At 55.6% G+C, this 27,939-nt stretch overlaps 1 protein-coding gene across 10 annotated transcripts in view; it reads left to right on the plus strand.

Annotated features, from left to right (window-relative positions):
* The window catches only part of CSNK1E (casein kinase 1 epsilon), a 33,865-nt gene extending 9,292 nt beyond the window's left edge, over window positions 1-24,573 (plus strand). For 3 of the 10 annotated variants that reach the window (XM_077914539.1, XM_077914541.1, XM_077914544.1), the window contains 11 exons: window positions 4,711-4,798; window positions 12,286-12,396; window positions 12,529-12,677; window positions 14,393-14,621; window positions 15,220-15,390; window positions 16,856-17,004; window positions 20,209-20,269; window positions 21,049-21,241; window positions 21,338-21,477; window positions 22,218-22,283; window positions 23,261-24,573. In XM_077914539.1, coding sequence (XP_077770665.1) covers window positions 4,723-4,798; window positions 12,286-12,396; window positions 12,529-12,677; window positions 14,393-14,621; window positions 15,220-15,390; window positions 16,856-17,004; window positions 20,209-20,269; window positions 21,049-21,241; window positions 21,338-21,477; window positions 22,218-22,234 — 1,296 coding nt within the window. In that variant the 5' untranslated portion in view covers window positions 4,711-4,722 and the 3' untranslated portion in view covers window positions 22,235-22,283; window positions 23,261-24,573. Of the gene's footprint in view, window positions 1-1,224; window positions 1,367-1,537; window positions 1,596-2,128; window positions 2,152-2,283; window positions 2,303-2,558; window positions 2,711-4,710; window positions 4,799-12,285; window positions 12,397-12,528; window positions 12,678-14,392; window positions 14,622-15,219; window positions 15,391-16,855; window positions 17,005-17,601; window positions 17,706-17,801; window positions 19,474-20,208; window positions 20,270-21,048; window positions 21,242-21,337; window positions 21,478-22,217; window positions 22,284-23,260 lie in introns of those variants that run through there. The other 7 variants (XM_077914538.1, XM_077914540.1, XM_077914543.1 and 4 more) reach the window with 7 other exon arrangements.
* Window positions 24,574-27,939: the final 3,366 nt, after the last annotated feature.

The raw sequence follows: 27,939 nt of genomic DNA on the forward strand, positions 1-27,939 counted from the left end.
TTTGTGGGGCTCCCACCAGTTTGGACAGTGTGTGACTAAGTCCCTCAGGCTCGAGGGAAGATGTGGTTATTATGGAAGCGACTCTTCCCGGGAACCATGCTTCCGGGATTGGATGCAGTGCACTCTGGTGTTTTGTGGGTTCACAATCACAACTGTGTGTGTGTGTGAAGGGATGTGTGTCATCATTTGGAGCTTTGCATGGTGCAGTGTCAATATCATCGTTTTAATAACTTTGCCCTGGAACCTTTCATTGGCTACCCTGGAAGCTGGTGAGAAGCCTTAATTAATTCTCCCAGTGACCTGGGGAGCAAGGGGTCTTCTTCCTAATTGTGGAAACCCAAGCCTAGAGGTGGGAGGTGCCTCAGGCATCCGGGCACCACTGGGAACCCTGACCCAAGTGCTAGTTTCAGGGCGGGGGGCGGGGGGGGGGGCGGGGCGGGGAGGGTGGTGTTTCCTCATTAAACCCCTGAGACCAGGATCAGGGTTGGTGCCCATTAGTCTGAGCTGCTGGAAGAGCTGGGAGGGTCCTTTGCACCGGGGTAGGGTAGTGGTGAGGGTAGCTGAGCTCTGGCCACCCCCCTGGGTCTTTTGTCAACGTCACTCTATCTCCTGCTGTCCTGTCAAATCATTGACCCCTGAACCAACCTGGCCTGTGTTCTCTGCAGTATTCAGAGCCCTCCCCCCCAACATTCTCCTTTTGCAGTGGCCTGGCGGTGGGGTGGTTGAGAGGAGAGAGAACGGCGGAAGAGGAGGCTTTGGGTCTAGAAAACCCCAGCTATGTGTGCACCCGCCTCCTCCCCACCCCCACCCGGCTTTTTTCCACCTGTGCCCCAGACTGGATGGGGTGTGGGTGGCTGTGTGTTTCCCGGCCCCACACGTAAGACCGCGTTCCTGCCACGCGCTCCTCGCCAGGCTTGGGGGACTGTGTTTCCCGGCTGCGCCCCCCCCCGCCCCCCCAGCGTCCCCGGGAGCCGAAGGCGCGGGCCCTTTAAATCCTCCGGGGCGGCGGCGGCGGGCCGGGGATGACATCAGCGGTCGGGCCCGGGGCTCAATGGGAGCCGGCGGGCGCGCGCCGGGCGGGAGCGCGCGAGCCGGCGGCGGGGGCGGGCGGGCAGGAGGGCCCGGAGGAGGGTGGCGGCGGCGGCGGCGGCGGCGAGAACCCAGAGCCAGAGCCCGGCCGGGGCCGAGCGGAGCGGAGCGCGGCGGCGGCGGCGGCGGCGGCGGCGGCGGCGGCGGCGGCGGCTGGGCCGGGAGAGGCTGGCGCGCCGGGCGGCTCCGCGAATCCTCCGGCATCCGCCCCGGCGGGCCGCCCCCGCCCGCGGCAGCCCCCCGAGCAGCGGCCCGGCACCGGCGCCTTCCCGGCGGGGTAAATATTGGGGGGCCGCGGGCCCGCGGAGGGGCGCAAACCCGGGGGGAAATGGGGCTCCCTCCGCCTCTTTGTTTTTGCGCGAGAGAGAGGGAGGGGAGGGGACGGGAGGGGAGGGGGGGCGGACACACGCGCGTTCGCACTCGGGGACGGGGGTGGGGGGCGGCCCGGGCGCCGCCCGCTCGGCCCGGCGAGGACAAAGGCGCGGCTGGGGACGAGGAGGAGGAGGGTGACTATTATTTCGCTGGCGTACCCGGGGGAGCCCCCCACCCCAGCCCGGCCCGCCTCCCCCTCCCCCGGCTCGACCCTTCCAGGCCCCAGCCGGCCGCGAGGCCCTCCGCCCCCCGGGGCCGTCACTGGGGGACGCTGGGGGAGGGGGCTCCGGGGCTGGGGCGCTGGGGGCCCGAGACTGTGGATACTGTTGATTCCGGCTTCTCGGCGGAACCCTCGCCGGACCATCGGCAGCGCCAACCCCCCTTCTCTCTCCCGGCTCGGGGCTCCCGACCTGGGGGTCAGCGCGGCTGCCCCCGCGTGTGGGATGGGGGCGCTCGGGGGCGCGTGGGGGCCCCGCGGTGACGGGGTGTGTGGTCACCCAGCCGCCGAATCTGTTTTCCTTTGTGGAGAGAAAGAAAGGGGTGGGGGTTATTTATCAGATCGGATTCTCCCGTTTCTGCCCGTGAGAAATCCGTGTTTTGCAAGTCTCTGTGGAACCTGAAACTCTGTGTCCGGGTTATCGCTGGAGAGAGGATTCCCGAGCTCCTCTGCACGCCCCAACTCAGAGTGGGGTGAGCCCCCTCCCCGACTTCGCCCTCAGTTCTCTTGCATAGGCGCTTCCCAGCACAATCTCCGCGAGAAGAAAGATTTGGGGCGAAGGGAAGACCTAGTGTGTATGAAGTTGCCTGGGTTTGGGGCTCCCTTGCCTTCCCCATCTAGAAGGTGCCTCCAATTTTTATTTTAATGGTCCACTGACAGGGGCCCCGGCTGTGGGGTGGGGGGTGTCAGAGAGTAAGAAAACTGCCCATGTGCTCTGTTGCTTGGTAGTTTGTGTAATTTTTTTAACCAGCTGAAACTCCGGATTTGCGTCTTCCTTTTTTTTTTTTTTTCTACTTCGTTTATTCCACCCTCACCCCACCCCCCATGGGAGAAGCGGCAAAGGACTGGGAAGCTTCTCCTTACTTGATCCTTTCTCCTCTCCTCTGGGAGGCTTTTTAGGGGACAGTGCTGGGACAGTGGAGGCACTCCCTGGGGCCCTGGCCCCCGGGGGCTGGTGGCTAGCGCCCAGCAGTGGTTTCCGGTGGGGCTGGTTGCTTGCACCCTCTTCTCCCCTTCCCTGCCCACAGCCCGGTGAGTGGGGAGGGGCTGGGGGGTCATGTGCGGTGTATTTATGTAAGACACCCAGACGGAGGGCGCGGGTATTTATATAACCCGGCGTGGGTATTTATGTAATATAGGATGCGGGTATATTTATGTTCCTTTCCTAACCTGCGGCTTCCCCGGCTGCCATGTGTGGTCTCTGGATTGGCGTTGGCGGAACACGGGCTGAGGGGGGAGGCAGTGTTTGTGTATGTGCACACCCGTGACACCCCCCTCTTCCCCCCTCCTGCTGTGGGGCTCATGGCGTGTGTCTGCTTTACTGTCTTCCTTGGAAGTGTACACACAGGTCGGTGGATATGTGAAATGTGTGGCATGTGAGTTTTCTGCAGATGTGGAGTGTGTTCTGCTGACAGCCACAGCCGAGGCACCTGGGCCGGGGCGGCCAGGCGTGTGGGCAGAGGCCCTTGGTTGAGAGCCAGAGTCGGGCTGGCACGGGGCGGGGAGGCTACTTCCTCGTGGCCCACAGCGAAGGGCTGGTGGTAGCTCTCTGGGACGTAGGTGCTGGGGGTTCCATGTGTCTCCTGGGCTGGAGCTGTTGGCTTCTCGCCTCTGCTGGGGCAGAGAGCACCAGCCTGGCCATCTGTGAGCTCCTCTCCCATCTCCCCTCCCAGGTGGGTCCGGCTTTGGGGATGGCATTTGGCATGGGGATGGGGCAGGGTGCTGTGCCCAGCACATCTGCTTTTCCATCTTCCCGCTTAGCTTCCCAGCCCTGGCAGGAAATAAGTCCTGTTTGTGTCAGGTGGGACCGCAGGAACGCTGTCTGGGTCCTAGATGAGGACACTCTGCCACCAACGTGCTGTCAGGGAGTGTGGGGCAGGTGATCTTGGGACCTCGCTAGGCCTGAGTTCCCGGTCTACAGAGGGAGGTCCCTCTTGTAAACACTCTGAGATCTTAGGGGTCCCCCATCTTTCTCCGTTTCATGGTCCACCGTCCCCCATCCTCTAACTGTAGAAACCACCTCCTGGCCTTTGAGTTTCCTTTTCTGCTGACCAGGACCTCAGAGGGCAGAGGGTCTCTACCAGTGTGGCCCCTGATGTCACATGAGCTTGGGCACCCAGGGTGAGGCACAGGAAGGAGGGAAGCCGCGGAGATCAGCACCCCTTCCTCAGACCTCTCCTCGCACCCCAGAGGCTGGTGACTGAAAACCTGGCCTTGGTCCCTTTGCTTGCTCTGTGGGGCCCTCTCAGGAGATCCTCCTTCTAGTCGTGAAGGAAGCCAACCCCAAACTGTTCAGAGAGGCCTTTGTGGGGTGCTTGGTGTCGTGAGGTCAAGAGAGGGAGCCGACTGAATGTTTTGGGGGCCCCCTTTCCTGCCTGCCCCTTGAGTTGAGAGGAGGCCTGTCTCCTGCAGGGCACACTGCAAGCTGGCAACTTCTAGCCTCTGGAAAGACGGGACCAGGCTGTGGAGGCCTGGTGTCCAATTCTTGTTATTAGAAGTATGGGGGTTTGGGGTGGTGGCGGGGGACTCTGTCATTGCCGAGTCCTAAAGGAGCTGAGGAACTCCTTTGGGACCCTCCATTCAATATGTCCTCCTATCCCTGGAGGCTTAGAACCTGCTGGTGGTTGCCATGGTAGCACCCCCAGAAAGATGAACTCCTGCATCCCTCTCCCTCCCCATCACCTCCTTTGTCTGATTTTCCTGGCCCATTGTGCCTGGCCCACCCCTGAGGGGCTTCTGTTGGTGGGTCCCCAAACAAGTGTCCCCCAAGGAGATGCTCCCTGGGCTCTTTCCTCTAGGGCTTAAGATCCAATTCCACCTTCTGCCTGGCTACACTGACACATTCTCAGCCTTGCCTCCCTATATCTCACCTGTGGAGGCCATCGGGCCACCTGGCACCTGGATGCCCTCGGGGAAATGTTGGCCTCCCAAGTTCCTTGCCTCTTTCCCTGGCCTTTGGGGGGAGTCCACTGGGCCAGGCTCCCTTCCCTGCTCCCCGCTTCCCTGACCCCTGTGTCTGCTTCTCTCTGCAGTGAGAGTGAGTCATGGAGCTGCGTGTGGGAAACAAGTACCGCCTGGGACGGAAGATCGGGAGTGGGTCTTTTGGAGACATCTACCTGGGTAAGTATCCCTGACTCCAGCCTAGTGTCTCTGGGGCCCCCGGGGCGGTGCCAGGGACAAGGAGGGGTAAATGTGTCAGGACTTCTGGCTCTGAAACCAGAACTTGGCTCCAGGCCTCCAGTGGCACGGTTTGGTCATTTTGTCCCCAGGGCCATCCTAGGTCGGGAGAGAAGCAGCAGGTTGGGGGTGAGGCAGGCTGGGGGTAGGGAGGTTCCCCACTGGCTGCAGGCTGGACAGACGAGAGTATTTATAGCTCTGGTTTCCAGCTGATGATGACCTGGGTCTCCAGCTGGGCGTGGGAAAGCCCAGGCTGGAGTAGCACCCCTGTTTCTTGCCTCTGGGGGGAAGGATTGTGGTAGACAGAAGAGGCTTGGGCCACCACTCGCTCCCAGCTGGGCGCCCTCCCTCTGCTCTGGCCCCCTGGAATTCAGCCCAGGCAGGCTTCGGAATGACGATGACGCAGGCTCTCCCACTAACCTCTGGGTAGGGGTGGGGGCAGGGGTCTGGTCGGCGTTTTCAGGATCTTTCTTTCCGGATGTGCTTCCTGTTGAAAGTCTGAATTTGCTCTTGTGTTGTCATTTTAAACAAAACGCTGACTTCTCACCCTGTCCCTCGACCTGACAGAAAAGAGGCCTCCTGCCTTCAAATGCTGCCTTCTCAGCTGCCCAAGGGCATATGCTTGGTCAGGAGTCAGCCCTTCCCTCGCAGTTGTCGGTCTGGGAGGAGCTGCTGTGTGGGTAATCATGAATGGAAGCTGTTAGAGCAGGGTATCCAGTCCCTGGGGTTTATCCTCATTCCCATCTCTTTGCCTCTTTTTCCCTTCTTGGAAAAGCAAAGTAAATCATTTCTGTCCGGGGCACAGAAAGGCAACAAAGCAGTGTGCTGTGTTCATTGGTTCTGGACTTGGGGGTGGGGGGCGGTTTCTCTTACCTAGTGGTCGGGGCCTCTACCCACTTGGGGTATGAACTCTGCTTCTCAGTGAGCTACCCCTTCCCCATCAGAGGCGACAGGTAAGGGACATTCTCTGAGCACGCAGTGGGTGCTGGGCAGGGTCCTTTTCGAATGTGGTCGCTCTGCAGAGCAGCCTATAGAGATGGAGCCGTTACTGTCCTTCCTGCGCACAATCAAGAAGCAGGTGTGTGTGGTCAAGTTGGCTGCCCATTGTCTTTCTCTTGAACATTAGAAAAGGCAGCCTGTATACTCACGAGTGAGAGGGTGTGATAGAACATGGGAGGGAGACGTCAGACACAGCTGGGTTCCAGACCTGGTTTTGTGCCGCTGTGGGAAAGTCATGTGACTGCTCTGTGCCTCAGTGTCCCCACATGGAAAGTTTGTGTGATGATGAGGCCTGGCTGACCAAGGGCAAAAGTCACGGAGAAGCAGCTTTTGGCACAAATACACATCTGCTTGTAGGGACCATCCAATCTAGGGCCTTCATTTTGCAGAAGGGAACAGAGGCCCCGAGAGGGGAGGGGAGGCTAACGTCATTGAGAAAGCTGGTGTCCCTGGTCCATGTGGTGGGACCTCCCTGGGGCCTTCCATGGAGGTCCTGGGGGACTTCCTGTTTATCTAGTTCATTAAAAAAAAAAAAAACCCGTCTAGATTTACTACTCTTTGTGCAGGCTTTGGAGTAAGTTCTACCAAGATTCGGGTGTCGGCATTTCTTCCATTAGCTGTATTATGCCTAAAGGTGATGACCTCCACCAGTCTTGGCTTCCCCATCAGTAAAATGGGGTCATGAGGCCTGCAAGGTGGTGAGAAGTAATGAGATCACAGTGTGCACAACACCTGCACATGCTTGGCCCAGCTGTGGTGCTTTTCTGTTGTGTCCTCCGCCAACCCTCAGTGTTTTGGGATTTGCTATTGTCGGAGGATTTGGGTTTTTTGGGCCTGAGTGGGGGAGGGAGCTGGTTCTGCCCTGAAAGCAGGTGCCCTGTCCAGCCTTTGCTGGGCGCTCAGGCCAAGTGTGTGTGTGTGTGTCCCCGTGATGCTGTGTCCTGCCAGCTCCTTCCTGGGCTCCCTTCTTACCGCTGTGGGGACAGCAGTGATTGTAGGGCCTCCCCAGCTGGCCTCGCTGGCTCCCTTTGTTCAAAGCTCTGGCCACATTCTTGTCACTGACGCCAGTGCCAGGGCCCAACTCCAGATGGCCTCTGCAGGTGGGGCTGGGCACGGCCTCCAGGCCCTGCTTTCCAGGATCAACCAAGGCAAGCCCTCTGTGGATGTGGCTGCAAGGCCCACAGCTTTTCTGGAGGTCCCGCCTCCTCTCCTCTTAGCGTCCTAAGGGGACAACCAGGAGAGTGGGGCCAGCTTTGTGAGGGCCTCGGGTCAGCAGCACAGGGTCTAGAAATGGCCAAGACCGTGTCCACTCTACCCCCACTGGCCCTGTGCCCCTGAGAGCTCCCTATTCTTAGTCTCCATTTCTCAGTCTAAATGGCAGGGGGTTGGAGGGGTGCTGTGTTCTGCACCTCCAGTCCAGCCAGGTCCCTGATTACATGTGTCTGTGTTGGTGTCTAAATGAGCCCCCATGTGACGGTGGTCACCCCTCTCCCCACCCAGGACTTCCCCAGGCCCCAGATCCCAGGCTGGCTCTCTCCAGGCCCTGTGCCGTGTCCCAGTTTGTTTTCCAGACTGCCCTCTCCTCCCACCCTGGGAGCCATTGTACCCTACCTGCTGGGTTACCTCTACTGCCCCTGCTCTGGTACTTTGCACTTAGGGTCACCCTTTGTTGCCCCCACAGAGGGTGCGCTGATCTCATCCAGGGCAGGGCTGGTTCAGCCGCTCTGGGCCCTAGTATGTGTCTGTTGATTGAATGAATGAGATGCTAGACAAATCCCAGCTCTGCCCCTGCAGACCTGTGACCTTGGGCCAGTTATTAACCTTTTCTGAGCCTTAGTAGTGGGAGTTAAGGGAGATCAGAGGGGAAGGCTGGTGGCTTTCTGACAGAACTTAGAGGCAGCGGAGGGGCCTTGTGGTGGTGGGAGCCTGTGGGGGCAGCCAGCCGTGGGCCACCCAGCCGTGGCAGCTTTCCAGCACTCTGCAGAGACCCGAAGGCTTTACCTAAGAGCGAGGCTCCTGCCCTGGGGAAGTTAGCGCAGAATATAGTCTCTGACCTTTGGTGTTTCAGTTTCTATATGTGTCAACTAGAGATATAAACAGTAGTCCTTGCAGGATGGCGGGGGAGTGCCAGGGGATAAAGGGCTCCCAACACCCTGCCCCTCCTCATCTCAGGGAAGATGTTCTCTTGGGCACCTCTCCTCTCTGCGTGCATCCTCCGAATCATAAGTGCTGGAGGTCCTGTTTTCAGAGGGGTCACCATCAATCAGCTCTTCTCCGGACAGTACTCCTGGGTCTCCCTCGCCCCTCACGTCCTCTCCAGTCCTCTCCTAATGCCAGTGGGTCTGTACAAGGGCAGGGGTTGGGGGCAGGTTTGTCCCACAGGAGACATTCGATGAGGTCTGGGAACATTGTTGATCGTTTAAACTCAGGGAAGAGGGAGCTACCATTGGCAGCTAGTGGGTAGAAGTCAGAGATGCTGCTAAACATCCTACAACACACAGGACGGGCTCCGGATTCCAGTAGTGCAGAGGCTGAGGATCCCTGCAACAAGGCATCCATACCCAGCCCATGGAGTCTCAGGCTCACAGCCAAGACCTCAGCTTGGTATTTGAGACCCTTCTGAGCTCTCCTTTGCTCCCCTCTTGTGCCATCTTCTTCAGCTCCTTCCAGCTCTAGCTGCACCAAACCACTCAGGGTTCACTGCACCCCACTCCCGTTGGACCTTTTCGTGTGCTGTGACCTCTCTCTGGTACAGTGCTGCTCACACATCTGGAGCCTGTGCAGCCTTTTCTCCCACTGACCTGCGCGTGGTTAGGACACGGGCTCATGTCTGAAGCCCAGGGCCCACTACTTACTGAGCCCAACTTTCGTTGAGCACTGATTATGTGCCAGGCCCTCTGCTCAGCCTGGTGACACCTCAGAACAACCTCTCCCATACCACGTCCCACTGCCCCTCAGAAATGTGTGTGGCTCTCCCCACTGATGAGTGTCAACGTACCAGAACATTTTACAGTTGGCAAAGTACTTTTTCTCCAGTTGCTCACTGGAGTTGGTAATCTCTTTTCTTTGTAATTTTAATTTTATTTTACGGGGTTCAAAAATGAAAACACAAAACGAGAAACAAAACACAAAAACACACTGAGTGGAAGAAATCAGTCACAAAAAGACCACATATTGTATGATTTCCATCTAAGTGAAATGTCTGGAATAGACAGACCCATCGAGATGGTAGATGAGTGGATGTTGAACGAATCCTGAGGGGTACTAGGGTTTGGAGGTGGTGAGAATAGTCTAAAATTGGTGGTGGTATCGGTTACACAGCCTTGTGAATGAATATACTAAAAACCACTGAACTATATACACTTTAAAGAAGTAATTGTGTGCCATGTGAATTATATCCCAGCAAAGGTGTTGGGAAAAGTGGCAGTTGTATAACCTGGAGTCTAGTAAATGGTCCTCCCCTCTAGGGTTAGGGGTCTGAGTAGCCCTGCCTGGCCCTTACTGGTTTCTAGTGCTTCTTTCCAGTGTTTTCTTATGTAGATACAACTAAACACAGATCTGTATTATTTCCCCATCTTTTCATTTTTTTTTAAGCTAGAAAGAGCATAGAATACATACTGTTCTGTACTTTGCTTTTTCACTTCCTGTATCTTTGAGATCTTTCCACTTCTGCACAGAGAGAGTTTCCTCATTCTTTTTCCATTGTATTCTATGTTATTGATGGGCCATTCTTTATTTAACCAGGCCCCAGAATGATGGACATCTGGGCTGTGTCCAAGTTTTGTTGTTGCAAACAGCCCACAGTCAACAGCCAACAGCCTCATCCAGGCCCATTTTGCAAACACCAGGGTGCTGAGTGCACCCCTGAAGTCGGAGCTGGGTTCTCCAGTTCGGGGTGCCCCCTGTGCCGCAACCCTGCCACCAGACAGCACAGGTGTCTTACGGCAGAACATCTGCCAGTTATAGATGGGAGTGTACTTTGAGGACCATTTGTGTTTCTCTTACCAGAAGATTGAGCATCTTTTCATATGAGTACACCATTTTTATATTAGTGATTTCTTCTCTCCAGGTATCTATTCAAATCCTTTACCCTGTTTGCTTTGAGCCTTTGGTCCTTTTCCTAACAGATTAGCACTCTCAGCTCCTTGCTGCTGATAAGTTACAGGTATATTTCTTAGGACTTTGCTGCTGGTGTTTTTGTCAGGGAGAAGGGATTCCCTTTTTGGGTGGGACGGAGCCTTTTTTTTTTTTTTTTTTTTTTTTTTTTTTTTTTTTTTTATAGCCTGTGGATTTTAAATCAGGGATAAAAAGCCTTGCCTATCCCAAAGTTTGTAAGGCAGTTCTCTCTTCTTTCTTCTAATATCTCACTGTTTTCTTTTCATTAAGTGTTTTTCATTTTTGTTTTTTAAAGATTTATTTATTTATTCATGAGAGACACAGAGAAGGAGAGAGGCAGAGACATAGGCAGAGGGAGAAGCAGGCTTCTCGCAGGAGCCCAATGCAGGACTCGATCCCTGATCCTGGGATCATGACCTGAGCCAGCAGCCCAACAGCTGAGCCACCCAGGCGTCCCTTCTTTTTATTAAGTGTTGAGAAGATACAAAAGAATACATGTAACAGATACGCATGCTATTAGGTACCTTCTGCTGGAGGAGGACCTGCCTGTCACCTTGTAGGCCCCTGCTACCCCATTGCACTCCTCGTCAGCTTTCCCCTCCCAGAGAGAACCACCATCTGACAGTTGAAAATTGTTCCCTTCTGTTGAAGAGGTTTTACTGTTTGGACTTAATCCTATTCAGTGGAGGTGAATTTCACATAACAAAATTAACCATTTTTAAAATACACAGTTACATGGCCTTTGATACATTCCTATTGTTGTGCAACCACCATTCATACCTAGTTCCAAAACATTTTTCATCACCCCAAAAGAAAGCCCCTTGTGCATTAAGCAGGCACGCCCTCTTTCCCCTTCCCAGCAGTCTACTTCCGGACTCCACAGAGTTACCTATTTGGGACATTTCCTGTAATGGAATCATACAGGATTTGTGCTTTTGTGGGTCTGGCTTATTCATGTAGCACATTTGTAAGGTTCATCAATGTAACATGTGTGGTGGGTCCTTCATTCCTTCCAGTGGCTGAATAACATCCCGCTGTGGAGAGATGCATTCAGTTTGGCCACATGTCCTATTGCTGCACACTGGGTTGTCCTCACCTTGGGTCCTTAGGAATGGTGCTGCTCCTCGCTCTCTCGTACCAAGCTTTAAGATGCTGGGAGCCACCTAGCAGCCGCATGGAGTTGGTATCCATTACTTTGCACTGCCCTATGGCCTTCTTCTCTCTGACTGCATTGCAGCTTAGCCATTCTGATGCTGGACATTTGGGTGGTTGGGGGTTGTGCTCCTTCTTGTACTCCTGGGGCTCACATGTTTCTGAAGGATACTTTACTCGGGAGTGGACTTGCTTGGGCAAGGCTATGTGTGTATTCAGTTCCACTAGGTAAATGCCAGCCTGGTTTTCAGAGTGGCTGCTAAGGTGCCTTGGCTCTTGATCTGGGGTTTTGAGTTTGAGCCCCACGTTGGATGTAGAGATTGCTTTAAAAAAAAAAAAAAAAAAGGGAAAGTGGCTGTGCTAACTTATGCCCCACCTTTTCTTTTTTCCACACAAGTTTTTGCTTCACTTGGGATTTCTCTTGGTGTGTGGTGTGAACTGTGGTGTCTTTTCTCAGCTGGCTAGCCCGTTGTTCCAAGGACGTTTATGGCAGAGGCTCATCTTTTCCATCCTTTCTCCTATCCTAAATTCTTCCAATGCTGGTGTTCTCTGGACCTGCTGTGTGTGTATGTGCTAAGGCTCCGCTGTTTGAGTTATTGCCACTATAGTTAGACCTGGGCCCTGTCTCATTCTAGCCCCCAGGCTTCTATCTCAGCCCCCTCGGTATTAGAGATGGGGAAACTGAGGCTAGGCACAGTTTGGATTTGGGTCTTCCTTGGGACTTCCTGAGACAGAGCCTTGCTCTGCCCCCTTCTCTCCTCCTCAGCCTGATATCCCACTGACCTCACTCCTCTCCAGCTCAGCAGCTCCCGCCCTCCAGGATAAAATTCTTTTTCCCCCGGATCTGTGGGCCTCCTGCAGCCCATCCCATCTCCCTTCACACCCGGCCTTCTTGCTGCATCATCCTGTGGCTCTGTGAAACGTCTGCAGATCCTCCGTCCTTCCCCTCCGCACTCCCACCCAAGAGGAGCTGGGTGCCTGCTCTGTGCCGGCAGCTGCTCCACTTCCCTTGGATATGGTGCTGGGCCCTTTGCTGCCTTTCCAGCCTTCCCCAAGGGGTGCTGAGCTGCTTAGGGGCAGACACTGAGTTAGCCGTGGCTTGGGGCCACCTGCCTGGCCGAGCATGACCCAGGTCTCTTGTGTCCCTCCTCCATCCCTGGTAGGTGCCAACATTGCCTCTGGTGAAGAAGTTGCCATCAAGCTCGAGTGTGTGAAAACGAAGCACCCGCAGCTGCACATCGAGAGCAAGTTCTACAAGATGATGCAGGGAGGAGGTGAGGGCTGGGTGGGGCCTGGGGGTGGAGCCTGAATAGCACTGGGTGGGGGTGGGTTGTGCACAAGGGTGTGTATGCGTGCATGGGGGTGGTGGGGGGCGGCCAACCTGACCCCTCATCTCTGGCCGTCAGTGGGAATCCCGTCCATCAAGTGGTGCGGAGCCGAGGGGGACTACAATGTGATGGTCATGGAGCTGCTGGGGCCCAGCCTCGAGGACCTCTTCAACTTCTGCTCCCGCAAGTTCAGCCTCAAGACGGTGCTGCTCCTGGCCGACCAGATGGTGAGTCCCTACCGTACCATTGGGCACAGGATACCAGCCCTGCCTCCTGCGACTGGAGGATGCCCCAGCAGGAGGCAGTGACAGGGACATAGGACAGGCTTGGTTCCTAGACCAGGACCAGGGACCTTGACCATTGGCTGTAGAATTGGGGGTAGGGGGGTCTTTTTTTTTTTTTTTTAAGATTTTATTTTATTTATTCATGAGAGACATACAGAGGGAGAGGGAGAGACACAGGCAGAGGGAGAAGCAGGCCTCATATAGGGAGCCCCACGTGGGACTCAATCCCAGGTCTCCAGGATCAGGCTCTGGACTAAAGGCGGTGCTAAACTGCTGAGCCACTGTGGCTGCCCCATATAGCAGGGCTTTAAATGCAGATCTCTAGGCCTCCTGGGTCGGGCTCCTAGGGTAGGACCTGGGACCCTGCCCTCAGGTGATTCTAAAGCCAATGATCACACAATCTGGGCTGCACCCCAGTGTGTGACTGACTGTAGGTAATTGCTAAGCCTCTCTGAGCATCAGTTGTCTCATGTGGGAGTCTCTCCTTTGTTGTGGGGTCAAGAGGGACACTACACAGTGCCTGGACCAGAGCAGATACACGGCCCACTGATAAGCGGTCCTTGGGCCCTAAAGCCCTTTACAAACTCAGAGGAGGAAACCTTTTTAAAAATATAACATAGATGGGATCCCTGGGTGGCGCAGTGGTTCGGTGCCTGCCTTTGGCCCAGGGTGCAATCCTGGAGACCCTGGATCGAATCCCACGTCGGGCTCCCGGTGCATGGAGCCTGCTTCTCCCTCTGTCTGTGTCTCTGCCTCTCTCTCTCTCTCTCTGTGACTATCATAAATAAAAAAATGTATATATATAATATAGAATTTTGGACTCAGAATGATACGTGGAGCTCTTGTTAGGCAGGGGTCTGGGTCTGCAGCTGGCCTGCAGAGTCTACAAACACTTGCAATTTGGGACTAAATGTGTGTGTGCAGAGGAGAGTTTGTCAGATTCTCACAGGATGTGACACTCAGTAAAGGTTTAGGAAATACTCTGCCAAGCCAGACGAAGCTGTTGACTTCCAGAAGCCTAAAACCCAGAGACAGGACTCGCTTGCCAGAGGACGTATTGTGTATACCCACATTCATTCAAGTTTCTGACATAATATTTAAAGGAAGGGTCTGTATGGTCCCCCTGACTCTGGTGTCTTTTGCAAGCTAGGAGACAAATCCTGTCTTTTGTCCCCTAGATCTGTCACCCCTGAGTTTAGGCTTCATGGTCCTTCACCCTTTCCTCCCTTCCCCCACAATTTTGGTTGCCAGAACAGTCTTTGAAATGCCTCTCTAACTCTAGCTCCTCAAGTCTGGTGATGGTGTAGAGCCAGGCAGCAGTCTCTCCTGGCCAGGCCCAGATGCCTTACCAGGCTTCATCTCTAGATCTTGCCGTTAGCTTTCCAACCTTGCTGTCTGTCCCTGTTGCACAGCAGCCTCGGTGCGCTCCTTTCAGAATTCCTCTCTACGTCACTTCCTCCAGGAAGCCTTTTCTGACCTGCCCCTCAAAATCATCTTATGCAGTTGCAGAGACAGATCTTTCTCCCCTCCCCAGGGCAGGGACCACAGATGCCTCTTTTCTATTCCTACCACCCCTGCCCTCAGGCCCCAGTGCAGGGCCTGGCCCAGGGTGCCCTCCATGGACCACTTACTGAGTGACTTGCTGCTCCCTCCCCCAGATCAGCCGCATCGAGTACATCCACTCCAAGAACTTCATACACCGGGATGTCAAGCCTGACAACTTCCTCATGGGGCTGGGGAAGAAGGGCAACCTGGTGTACATCATCGACTTCGGCCTGGCCAAGAAGTATCGGGACGCCCGCACGCACCAGCACATCCCCTATCGGGAAAACAAGAACTTAACCGGCACTGCCCGCTACGCCTCCATCAACACCCACCTGGGCATCGGTGAGTGTGCAAGGCCCGGGAAGCCATGTGTGTGCACTCGTGGGCTTGCTGGCCAGGCTGCTCCCCCTCAGTTGTTGCCCCAAAGTTGGGTCTTTCAGGAGAAGAGCTATGGCATGGCAAGCACCTTAACATGCCTTGCTTTGCCCCCACAGCAGCCACATAGAGTGGGGGGGTGGGGGGCGGGGGCCGCACGCAGGCTCACAGGTGCAACAGAGGCCGCTCTGCATTGCACAGCTTAGAGAGGACCAGAGTCAGGTTTGAGCCTGGCCCTGTCTGTTGCCACACTTGTACCCTGTCCACAATGTGGGCTGGCGAGGAGGCAACAGGGTGCTTATTACATAGTTGTTGAATAAATAAGTACCTGCACTAGAGAAACTAGACCCAGATGGAGTAGGGAAAGCTTGGCCCCAGGCCTTTTTCTGTAGGAGGGATGATAACCCGTGTCTATTTGGGAGTTGCGGCTAGCCAGTGTGAGGGCTGGCGGGAGTCGGGGCAGTGCCTTTCAGTTGAGCATGTCCTGGAGGGAGAGGGTCCTAGTCCCCATTGGCGTGGAGCCCCAGTGGACCCTGCCCCTCACCCTGTCCTCGACTCCATGCAGAGCAAAGCCGTCGAGATGACCTGGAGAGTCTGGGCTACGTGCTCATGTACTTCAACCTAGGGTCCCTGCCCTGGCAGGGCCTCAAAGCAGCCACCAAGCGCCAGAAGTACGAGCGCATCAGTGAGAAGAAGATGTCGACACCGATTGAGGTCCTCTGCAAAGGCTACCCCTGTGAGTAGCCCAATGAGGGAAGCAGCCAGCTGGGGACCCGGACCCCCTGCAGGGGAAAACAAGGGGAAGACAAGGCCGCCCAGCTCACACTGGACCCCACTGCCCCGGTGCCAGAACGTTAGTCAGAGACTAGCTGTCCCTGCTCAGGCCCCTCTCCTGCCTCATCTCACAAGGGCTACATTTTAGGAAAGCTAGTTCTTCCTCGCCCTGCGAGCCTCCTTTACCACCCACACAGAACATGCCCGTTCTGACACTTTAGCTCACCACACATGGGGGAGGTTCCCTCCACCAAGCAAGTCTCCGTGACATCCATTGGGTGTCCTCTAGCTTAACTCAGTTCTGACATAGTCTGCCTGGAGGCGGCAGCAGATCACACAGGTTTTGGGGGCTCGATCTCACAAGACCACTCCCTCCCACCCCGCCAGATGGCCGGTCACAAGTCTGACTTGCTACCTGTGCTCTGAGTCTGACATTCCCAGCCTCTCTCCTTGGCTGAGATGAATTTGCTAGAGTGGCTCACAGGACTCGGGGGAACTTACTTGGTGTTCCACTTTATTAAAGGCTATGATACAGGATGTGGATGAACAGCCAGATGAAGAGATACATAGGGTGAGGTCTGGGAGGGACCCGAGCACAGGGGCTTCTGTCCCCATGGAGTTGGGGTGTGTCACCCTCCTGAATGGGGACGTGTTCACCAACCTGGAAGCTGTCCAAACCCCATCCTGTTGGGATTTTTATGGAGGCTTCTTCATGTAAACATAAGCGATTACTACATTTCCAGCCCTCTCCCTTCTAGAGAAGTGTGTGGGGGTGGGGCGGTGAAAATTCGAAGCTTCTAGTCATGGCTCGCTCTTGTGCGCAGCCCACCCTTCCAGGAGCCATTAGGAGCCCACCCAGAGTCGCCTTTTCAGAACAAAAGACGCTCCTAGTGCTCTTAGCGTTTGGAGATTTACAAGGGTTTTCGGAGCTCTGTGCAGGAATGGGGGCTGAGACCAGTATATATTTTTTACTAGCTCACAAGGGCTCTCCCCACCCCTGCTTTCTGGAGGAGGAAGTTTGCCTCCTGTGGCTAACGTCATGTTGGGAGTTCCCACTGTGCTCTTTACTGTCCTTTGGGTTTTGTGATCCCTCCTGATCTGCCCTGTGCACGTGGTCCCCAGAATGATTGGCAAGAGCAGATAGAGCTGTGGCCTAAGACTGCGGTGCCAGCCAACTGCAAGGGAGCACTTGCTCATAATTCATGGCTCTTTGGTTCTAGTCAGGTCTTCCCAGGCTCTCCCCACCGACGTGCGAGGGTTTTAGCACTGTTAGAGGGACCGTAGTTCAGCTCTGTCATCATCTTGTTCCCTCTTAGATTGAAAGTATTTGTAGGGATAGTGGGTGAGTGGGTAGGACGACCTGGGCTACGGGGGCCCTGGGAGCCTAGGCTGGGCCTCACCTCGGCCTTTTCTGTGACCCCTGCCAGCTGAGTTCTCAACATACCTCAACTTCTGCCGCTCCCTGCGGTTCGACGACAAGCCTGACTACTCGTACCTGCGCCAGCTCTTCCGCAACCTCTTCCACCGGCAGGGCTTCTCCTATGACTACGTCTTCGACTGGAACATGCTCAAATTCGTGAGTCACCTGGAGGCCAAGGCGGGCTTGGGGGACTGGACGGGGAAAGCCCTGACTCATAAGGCCAAAGTGACCCTGTGGGGGGTGGGGCTCCCGAAAAATGGGAGTTATGACCTGGACAGTGCCAGCGACGTCGCTGGGGTCCCGGAGTCCCCACGATCTCCCCTCTGCAGCCTCATCTGTGCTGACAGCACGTGCTGCTGTGGTCAGCAGGGCCTGGGCAGGGCACCACCTCCCGCCAGGCCCAAGAGGACCTGGCTGGGCCTCGAGTCCCTCCTCGGTGCCCTCGGCGGGGCGTGGATGGCGCTGGCGGGCCCCCCGGCTGTCCTGATCGTTGCCTACACCACCCTGCTCTGGTTGTTCTGCACATCCCAGGCGGCTGCCTTCAGCGTGGCTTCTCTGGCCAGCCTCGACCCGTTCATTGTGGTTTCTTTCTTCCTGGTCATGGGACCCTGGGTCTTGTTAGGCGGTTGCTCTGTCTCCCTCTTTTAAAGGTCTTGGGGGGGGTGGGGGGTGGGGAGGAGCGTTCGTCAGCTGTGCCCGGAGCTCCGGAATCTGTGAAATTGTGTGTCTCGTTTCACATCTCTTCTGGAAAAGGGGGCTTCCTCGAGTCAGGCTCAGCCCCGTGACAACGAAGCCATTGCGCTGCCCTGCCCCCGCCCCCGTCCCTGGGCCGGGCCCACGTACTCACCCTCCTACTGGTAAGGACCCACCAAGGCCTGGCCTTTCCGAGATTTACCGCTTGGCCGGGCAAGCACAAGAGGCTGAGCCTCTGCTGTGCTCTCTGTCCCTTCCAGGTGCCCGGCGCCCCTGGGCACCCAGGGCCCTCCAGATAGGCCTGTGGAGGAGGTGGAGGAGCTGCCCCCCCAAAACTACTGGCCTGTGGTCTGGACTCCGGGGCCCCAGTTCTGACGTCACCAGGTGTGTCTGCGCCCATCGGGGCCAGGCCTGAGGAGGTGTCCCTTGGCGTTGGTGGGGTGCGGTGGAGAGGGAGTGGTGGAGAAGGCCCTCCCGTGAGATTCTTGGGGACGAATCAGCTGCCTGATGAACAGAGCCTGAAGGAGGGATGACGTTCACTGCCCTGGAGGGCCTGGTGGGAACGGGCACTGGGAGCAGCCTCAGCAAGACCCCGACGGTGGCCTCTCTGTTGCACCTGAACTCATTAAACGCCCCCAGCCTGTATCGCACTTCATGCTGGTGTGCCTCTCCTTTTGTGGTGGATGCCAGATGCTCAGGACCCGAGGGCTTATCCTCTTGGACACTGGGGTCGGCACTTGGTCTGGCGCCCCTCTTCTCTCTCGGCTTGGGGCAGTACTGTTCCCTGAGGAGTTTGACAGGTCAGGCAGAGAACATCAGTCCCACGGGCCAAGGGACCTGAGGGGTGGGGGTGGGCAAAGGGCAGTGGGGCACCTTTCACCCCAGACCTTCCAGCTGGGAGTGTGGCCAGGGGCCAGGGGCCAGCTCTTCTCACCAAAGGGCGTTCACTGCTCAAGGCATCTGGACATCTGTGTAGAAAATTTTTCCCGGGCCTGCTGTGGGGATGGGCTTGGCCCTTCCTCTCAGTGTAGCTCCAAGAAACGGGTGTTATGTTGTCTAGGCTTGCACCATGCAGTATGGTAGCCACTGGCTACGTGTAGCTAATTTTAATTAAAAGGAATCAAAGCTGAAAATGTAGTTGCTCACTTGCATTTGCTACATTTCAAGTTGTCAGGAGCCACATGTGTTTGCTTAATGGCTACCACGTCCAATAAGGCAGACGTGAACATTTCCATCATCACGGAAAGTTCTGTGGGACAGTGGTACTCTAGATGGGTTCTCACAGAACCTCTCATGGGACCATCCAGCTGACAAGATCTCATCTCAACCCAGGCCAAGAGCACCCCCCACCCACCCATGGCTGGTACTCTGACCCCTTCCTGGGGTTCCCTCTGAAGCAGGCTCTAGAGTCAGAAGCTGAGCAGAGGTGCCACCAGCCTTATTCTGCATCTCTGACTTGAGGGTCCTGGATGGGATCCCTGGGCGCCTTTGACCCCATCACCACCATGGTGAACTCCACCGTCTCTACCTGCCTGTTGGCGGAAGCATCTGACATGTGATATGGGGACCGTCCATGCCTTCACCCCAAGGCCAGGCCCCTGGTGCCATTACCAGCACCGCCCTACAGACGGGACCCCACGCCAGGCACCAAGGGCTACGGACTCCTGCCAGAAGGATTGCACCCTTGACAGAGCTTCTCTCCGTGAAGTGGCCATCCCATTCGGTGTCAGGGCCCTGGAGCCCCCGGATCCCTGGAGCTCGGGACATTGCTGTCGGCACCCACAACCCCTGTATTCCGAGGTCCACCCAGCAGGCCAGCAGGAGACTCAGTGTAGCCAAGGACAGGGGTCCGCACGACAGAGGTGGATTCTTGTGTGACTTTGATGTTGATCTTTTGTGTTTTCTGTGGGCAAATAAAAGCCAAGAAACCTCCCCGGTGTGCATTTCTTGAGGCGTTACTGGTTGGATGGAAACGTGCGTGGAGAGTAGTTCCTGCTCTGGGCTGGCCTTGACCTGAGCCTGCTGGGGTCACAGGGGCAGGGGCTCCAGCTGTCTGCTTCAGTGGCTTACCCCAGGGCTGCAGCCCTCAGAGTGGACCACTTGGCTCACCAGCCTCAGTTGGCCCAGGCCAGGGATGAGCCCTGCCCACAGTGCTCTTAGCACAGGCTTGCTCTGGTCCTGCCTGGCTGAGTGGCTCGCTGCCATCCTATCAGGGCTGAGTGGAGCCTGGGGTGGCGGGGGTGGGGGGATGCGGGGACGGGGACTGGAGTCAGAGGCAGAGCCCTGGTGGTCAGGCCTGCCTGGACAGGCTTGTGGGTGGAAGGGCCAGGGGTGTGCTTCTCAACTAACTCTTCTGGGGCTGCAGAGTAGGACTGGGCAGCAGAGGCCCGGATTCAAGCCCTGGCTCTGCCCTGAGCTGTGTGACCCCACATAGGTCATGAGAGCTCTTGGGGCCTTGATTCCTCACTAGGATTCAGGGATCATTCTGATCCCTAGCTGCCCATCTCTGGAGTTGCTTAAAGGCAAGGGTCACCTCCAGCCCTCATTTCCCAAGGACAGCAGAGCCTTCTCAGCCAGTTCCCTGGGCGAGGCACAGGGTTGCAGGAGCCTGTACCCCCTGGCCCGTGAACAGGCCCCCCACTCAGCCTGCAGCTCTCTCCTCCACAGATGCGGCCCCCCTCATGCCAGCCCCCCGCCCTTCCCTGTGGACGACCCCAGGACCAACTAGGTAATGCGGCTAGGTGCCGCTCCCGTGCCATGCTCCTCTCTCTGAGCCTTTCTCCTTTCCTCCTTCACTGGGGTGGCAGCGGCTGGAGGGCAGGCCTGGGGGGCTCACGGAACCCTTCCACCCCAGCCTGCCCATCAGGCCTCTTTTTTCTCCACGGGGCATCTGGCCATTCTTCCTTGAGCTTCCCCTGAGCTCTCTTGTCTCAGGGCCACCCCTGCCTGCCCCCCAGCACCTGCCAGATGTCATTGCCAGGTCCAGGGACAGGAGAAGAACAGCCTTTGATGAGGTCCTCCAGCTGTCGCTCTGGTTCAAGTCCTGGCCCTGCCTCTAGCTGTCCTTGTTACTCCTTCCCTGGGTCTCTGAACACCTGCCCTGCTTGTTTGGAAACTCGGAGGAGCTGAGGGCTTCTGAACACAGTAGGGGCCCAGGTTGGGAGCGTCAGGGAGTGCCCTTGCACACTCTGGGGCTTTGTTCCTCCCAGCTCTGCCTTAGCCCCTTGAGACCAGGGCAGAGTGACCTTGCTCTGCTTCTCAGACCCAGCTACCTCCTTCCTCTGGGCGGTTGTGTGGCTCTGTTTCTCTGTCCTGTGTGATCGTGGGTCATTTCTAGGCCTCGGGCTCCTTGCCTTGTGGGGAGGAGGTTGGGCCAGAGGGTTTCTGAGCCGTGTCTTCCCCAGGTGCCCACTCGGCCTCCCTCCCCATGCTCTGCCTGGCGGGAGTGCTGGATCTCAGAGCCCCCTGAGCTCTCAGGGCTGACCAGGTCTTCTCTCACCCCAACAGGGCGCGGCCCGGAACCCCGAGGATGTGGACCGGGAGCGGCGAGAACACGAGCGCGAGGAGAGGATGGGGCAGCTCCGGGGTTCCGCAACCCGGGCCCTGCCCCCTGGGCCACCCACGGGGGCCACCGCCAACCGGCTCCGCAGTGCTGCCGAGCCCACAGCTTCCACCCCAGCCTCCCGCATCCAGCAAGCTGGTGAGCAGGGACCTTGGGCGGTGGCTGGGCCTGGGAATGGGGGCGGCCGGGGACCTGGGCGCTGAGGGTGGCCTCCCCCTGCCTCCCACCCTCTAGGCAACACTTCTCCCAGGGCGATCTCACGAGTCGACAGAGAGAGGAAGGTGAGCATGAGACTACACAGGGGTGCGCCCGCCAACGTCTCATCCTCCGACCTCACTGGGCGGCAAGAGGTCTCCCGGATTTCAGCCTCACAGGTGAGCTGCACCCATGCCAGCCCCACTGTACCTCACCGCTGCACTGGAGGGCTGTAGTCTGGAGGGAATCGGGCTCGAGCTTCTGTTCTTACCTCCCCGATGACTTTGGAGCAGCCCCCTTTGTTGAGCAGAAACTTGGCTTCATTTAATCTTCTGAGTGGGTTTAGCCCCACTGAGCAAAGAGGAAACTGAGGCTCAGAGAAGTAGCTTGCCCCCCAGCAGATGGTGATCTGGGATCCCCCCTTTACTACCAAGGCCCAGCCCGGGTGGGCCGCAGGGAGCTCACAGAGGAGGGCCTGATGGTCCCTGCCATTGGGAAACCCCCTTCCCCTCAGGTCCTGCTCAGCACAGGATTTGAGGGATGGTCAGATTCTGCTGGTGGCCCCACTTGGGGCCCTGTTTGGACTAGGAAAGTCAGGAAGGAGGAGTCTGTGGTTGCCCAGGGATGGTGTCTTGGCAGAGGTGGGCAGGAGACCTGCTTTGGTCCTTCTGCCTGAGGTGGGTGAGCCTCAGGACGGGCCACAAGCTGCGAGTCTGATGGCCCCGACTTGCGGTGGGTCTAGAGCTGGCTGCTTTGCCTCTGGGCAGCGTGCTTGTCTACACAGCAGCCACGTCCTAGGGTCATTGAGATCACATACCCCTTACCTTGGCTCCAGGGGCGGTGGGGGGGGGGCATGGAGTTTCACACTGCCATCATTAGCTCCTTATCCCTCTCCACCTCTGTGCCTCTCCTCCCAAAGACAAGCGTGCCATTTGACCATCTCGGGAAGTGAGGAGGAGCCACCATCGGACCAGTATTTGCTTAGGTGAGTCAATATCTGCTGCAGAGGCAGCCCAGCCAGGCCTAGAAACACCCATGGCCCCAGGAGGGAGATGAGTATATGTAATGGAGTGGTGGGGGGGAGTGGCAGGGATCCCCCAAATGCAAAGCTCCCAAAAGAATTTACCTTGGAGCTACCTGACTCAGGCTCTGAGTAGGCCCAGCCCACACCAGCTAATTTCTGCTGGAGAACCCTTCCTCTGCCCTCACTCAGGTCAGTTCTCCATCCTGCCCCACCTTGCCTTAAAACAATCTGCAAAGTTAGTTCTTAGCGGAGACAGCCCTGGGGCCCACACCCTGACAAGCTCCCCCAGGGTTTCAGTCCTTCCTCCCCTGGGCTGTTAAACTCGTCATTCACACAAAGCGCTTAGAATGGGGTCATAGATTTAGGAGTTTCTCTGCTATAAGAGAAGGCCCTTGGTGGCCACCATGAGCCCTCTGGCCAGTGTGAACCTTGATGAGATTTCCATGGCCACATGCGGGCTTGAGGTGCTGAACAGCAGGTCTCTGCTCTGGGGCCCAGCTTGGGGAAGCAGAGGTTCTGTGGGGGTCGGTGGAGGGGACATGCTGATGAGCTCCCTGGGGAATCTGTACATTTTAGGGGGCTTCACCAGCTTGGCCTCAAACCAGGACATCCTGAGCATGATTTACTTTGCAGAAATTCATTCCACAGGTAGAGCTGGGATATAAGTAGGGCTTACCTATGCCAACTCTCAGGTCCAAGAACCAGTCCTTCTATTCTTTCCATGGGGTGGGGGTGAGGGGCCGAGGTGTGTCTGCTTACCAGGAGGACAGAGGAGGGAGAGAGATTGTGTTCTTCTGATGAACATGGAGCACCTGCTCTGTCCCCGGAGAGGGACCGGCTCAAAGCCTGGGGACAAGAGAGTGGGAACTGCATGTGGTCTTGTGGATGGGTGGCCAGAGGCAGACGTGCACCTCATCTGTTTTCTCTCCCCCTTCTAGTGTCTTCACTGTATTTTCTTTTAAAAAACAACAACAAAAAGATGGGGAAAAAAACCACTCAAAAGAACAAAAAGAAAAAAACCCAGCATAAAACCGACGATGGATTTTGTTTCTTTTATTTTTTTCCTCTTTTTTTTTCTTTTCTTTCTTTTTCCTTTTTCCTTTTTCCTTTTTTTTTTTTTTTTTTTTTTGCCAATGACAAGAAGATGGGATGCTTTCAGCACAGAGGATTCTTGTCCCTATGCATTTCCCACTGTCCACAACCTTCAGGCTGCCAAATGCTCCCCAGACACTGGGCTACAGGAGCCAGACGCCATGGCCCCGCCCCAGCCAACACAGACACCGGCTGGAAGGGGCTGTCTCTCTGCTGGAGATGCAGCTGGTCCTCACGGGCCGGGCCATCAAGAGGTGGCCCGAGGAACTGGGGGAAAGGTTTGGTTGGTGGGAGGCAGATCCCACTGGGTGCTCTTGAGCCTCAGGACCCCAGGAGACATGCACAGCCCCAATTGCCCTGAAATGACTGTGGCTGAATTCCTGCGTTGGGCTTTTTCCAATGTCCCCTGAGCGTTTGGGTCTCTTCTTTGCCTCTCCAAGAAGACTTTGAGGAATGGGTGGCGAGGTGCTGGGGGCTGCGATTCCTCGTGTGCGTGTGTGTCTGTGTCTGTAGCTCCCGGGACAGCGGGTGCCCCGCTCCACCTGCCAGGCCGAATTTCTATTCTTCTAACAAGGACATGGGGGTAGGCAGTGACTCCCATGTCCCTCAAGGGCAGAGGGCCCTTGCCACTCCCGACCCCCAACTGTCATCAGCCTGTGGCAGCCCCCACCTCCCCTTCTGGGTCTTAGGGCAGAATCCATGGAGACTACTTCCAGAAAGCATCCGGCTCCTGGGTTATAAATTAATTCTCCAGTCCCGAGGCACCTGGGGCCCCACCCTCCCTGGGTTCTGCCTCTTGAGGAGCAGCCTGGGGTCAGGGCTGGGCCCTGGATTTATCCACTCCTCCTAGGTAACACCCATTTTTACTTTATTTTTGTTTGTTTTTCTCCGTGTGTGTGTGTGTGTGTGTGTGTGTGTGTGTGTGTGTATTTCCTAATTTATTTACCTCTTTTCCCCCTTTTTTTTCTTTTTCTTTTTTTTTTTTTTTTTTAATTAAAGAGCAAAGCTTTTTATTACTTTGTAATTTAAAAAACTGAAAAAAAAATACTGAAGAACTTTGGGGGGAATTTTGTACTTTTTTCCTGTGTAAATATTGGACTTTTTTGAGCTTTATTGTGGTTGTTAATTTGAAGTAATAAAGTAGAAAAGGATAAAGTGACATGGGCAGCCCTTGGTCCACCTCTTTGCACTGGGGGCTTCTCCCCAGCAGGCCTGGGGGGTGTGTAGCAGAGGTGACTCCCCCTGGGCATTGATCAGCACCTCCCTCGGGTTATTTTAAACCAGTGTTTGACAACAGCTGGTGCCTCATTCAAGAGCAGATTCTGACTCCAGAGGGGACTGAGGTTTCTCATCCTCACAGGATCCAGGTGACCACTGGCCCAGGACCACACTGCATAGGAAGTCTCAAAGCACTCTTCACAAGGTGATCTTATTCACATAGGAATTGTGAGTGCGGCCCTATTTATCTCCCCACCTTCAGATGCAGAAATGGTGCATAAGTAAAATAACCTGCCCAAGGTCACACAGCCAGCTCTCCAGCAGTGAAACCAGGATTCGAACCCTGCCGCTGGCCAGGGAGCCCTATGAGTGAGGGAGGGTCCCTGAGGCCGGTTCTGGTGCTGACTCTGCACCAGTGCCCATGGGCAATGCTTCCTTTGGGCTAGCCTTGATAAAGGAGCAGCCCTCGGCCTTGCATTCCTGTGTCTCACTGGCTTCAAGAAGAATCTGTCAGTTTACCTTTATCCAACACTTTACTTTCCAACTTCTCATTAACCCAAGAGCCAGTATTGCCATAATCAACCTGCAAGGCAAGAGCAAAGCCAGCTGACGGCCCAGTCAGTCTGGGGAGAGGGTGAGGCCTCTGAGAGGTTGGTTCCCCAGGAGTGTTCTGAAGTCCTCGGCATAGCTCATATCCCCAGAATTAAGGTCCCTTCAGGGCTAGCATTTGAAGACCCTGGGACCCCATAGCCTGGCTCGGGCCTGGGGAAGGGTCTCCTGCTGCCCCTCCATGGAAGGCTTAGGCAAAGCTGGGTTCTAATTCACAACCATCAGAGAGGGGAGTGTGTTACTCAAAGCCAAGGAATACCAGAAGGCCTGAAAGTATGGGCAGTGCCCCAGAGCCAAGCACAGGAAAGCCTGTCTGGGAGAGTTAGTGACCCCACCCCCCAGCTCTCCATGTGCTCCCCTCAGGACCTTTCAGGGAGCAAATCTGACCTCAAAACAGTAAGTGGCATAACCGACTACAGGCTCTGAGGGAAAATAGAAGGAGCTCATCTTTTTTGAAAGTCTTATATACATACTTCTGCAGCGAAAATCTTAGTGCCTAGTAACACTAATGTATTAAAATTACAATTTTAATATTACTAGTAAACATACCTATGGGGTAAAGAGGTGTTTTTACAGTTTGGGGGGTTTTCTTGTCCTTGGAATATATCTAACTAAGGGTGCACTGTCCGAGTACAGTGCCCAGAAGTAATGCGAAATCATTCTTTTCTCTGTGGTTATTGTATTGATTTTAATAATGAGTGAGTACTCCCCCACCCCATCCCAGTGTTTTCATTTACTTTTTTGGAGATGTTACATATCTGAAAGTCAAACTATATGAAACATTATAATCAGAGACTCACTCCTGTTCCTGGCCCGCCACCCTTTCTCCTCCTACCCATGATCCTCACTGGTCTCTCGTTCATTCTTCCTCTGTTTCTTACTTGGCGAGCTAATGTACATGGGAGTGGGTGGTGGCTGACAGTCTCTGAGGAAGTGACATTTAGCTGAGGCTAGAGGTGACCAGGATGTGTCAACCATGCAAACAGTTTATTAAGTACACCAAATAATCACCCAGAAACTTTGCCAACATGCCACTTGATGAATCATTTTCATTCATGCAACAAACAAACATTGACTAGGCTTGTATGGGTGCCAGGGATGCCAGGTGCTGGGCTGAGGAAGAGTGGATTGCAGGGGTGAGGGTAGGGAAGATGGGGCTGGAGTCCAGAGGGCCAGCTTGGCTCCTCTGTGACCTTGGGTGTTGTCTGGGTCCTGGCTTTCTCCTCTGTAAAATGGGGGTGATAATACCTGCTTCAGAGGGTGGCGGGATTAAATAAGACCACAGAAGAATGAAAGGGCTGAGATAATTGAGGGCTTTCCATGCCACGCCTGGTTCCCAACCCTTTGCTCATAATAATCTATGAGGTTGGTATATAATGATGCCCATTTTATAGGTGAGGACATTGAAGCACAGAGAAACCTGCTTGGCTCCGTGGCCGATGCCTTTAGCCTCCATGATAGGCACTGTGTAAGTGCTTAGTAACGGTAACTATACATTTCATTTTTTAAAAATTATTTATTTATTCCTGAGAGACACAGAGAGAAAGAGAGGCAGAGACACAGGCAGAGGGAGAAGCAGCCTCCATGCAGGGAGCCTGACGTGGGACTCGATCCCCGGTCTCCAGGATCACACCCTGGGCTGAAGGCGGCGCCAAACCGCTAAGCCACCAGGGCTGCCCAACTATACATTTCAAACATGAGATGTGACCTTGGCTTCCAGGGACTCAGCCTAGTGGGTGGGGGGAGAGACCCACTAGCAAATGGTTCATCCCAATACAGCATCCGGTGTGAGATGCTCAATATGAACTAGAGACAATGGAGGGAGGGAATGTGTCTGGTGTCCTCAAGAAAGGTGTTTCAGAGATACTTAACCTGAGCCTTGAAATGTGAGTAGCAGTTTACTGGAGACAAGTGGGGCGGGGGTGGGGTGGGGTGGGGGGGTGGAGTCATTCCCAGCAGAGGAAATAGCATGTGCAAAGGCCCAGAAGTAGAAACTAGCTTGATATTCCAAGCACAGAGGGGGAAGGAGAAGATCCAGGCAGCGGACGCTAGTGGAGGCAGAGGTGATTCTGTAGACGTGGGGATGCAGAAGGCTGTTCTTAGCTGAAGCAGCTCATTCTTGAGCCCTGGTTTTCTTATCTGTAAGATGGGAATCACCATGCTATGCAGAAGCAGTAATTCCCCACTAGTCCCACAACTTCAGTGCCTACTCGCCTGCCTGACTTCCATCTGCCAGCACCTACAATGCTAGAAATGACTGATTAGGGAGGAGGGCCTAATGGGTGTGAACTTGAGGAATGTGAATCTGGCAACAGTGGGCAGGGACCCTGGAGGACAGAGAAAGGAGACAGGGAGTTTTAGGGAGTTGTGGTCACAACCCGGGTGGGAGGCTTCCAGAAGGCAAGGATGACTAAACCATGTCAGAACAGTCTGTTCTGAGCCGTCTGAGAGAGAGAGAGGGGTCGAGACTCTGAGGTTACCCAGGTGCCTGGGCGCACCGCAGAACCACCGACAGAAAGCTAGAAAGCAGGTGGCAGACAGGTGCATTCTGGGCTCCAAAGCAAGGGGGGTGGCCCCAGGGGAGAGGAGCAGAGCTGGGGGCAGGGCACCAGGAAGGAGGGCGTGGTCCGCCGGCTCCAAAGAGCAGTGGCGGGGTGAGGTTGCCAAAAAAAAAAAAAAAAGAGGTTCTGGTTGACCA

The sequence above is a fragment of the Canis aureus genome, chromosome 11, assembly GCF_053574225.1.
Source record: "Canis aureus isolate CA01 chromosome 11, VMU_Caureus_v.1.0, whole genome shotgun sequence".
Classification (NCBI taxonomy): domain Eukaryota; kingdom Metazoa; phylum Chordata; class Mammalia; order Carnivora; family Canidae; genus Canis; species Canis aureus.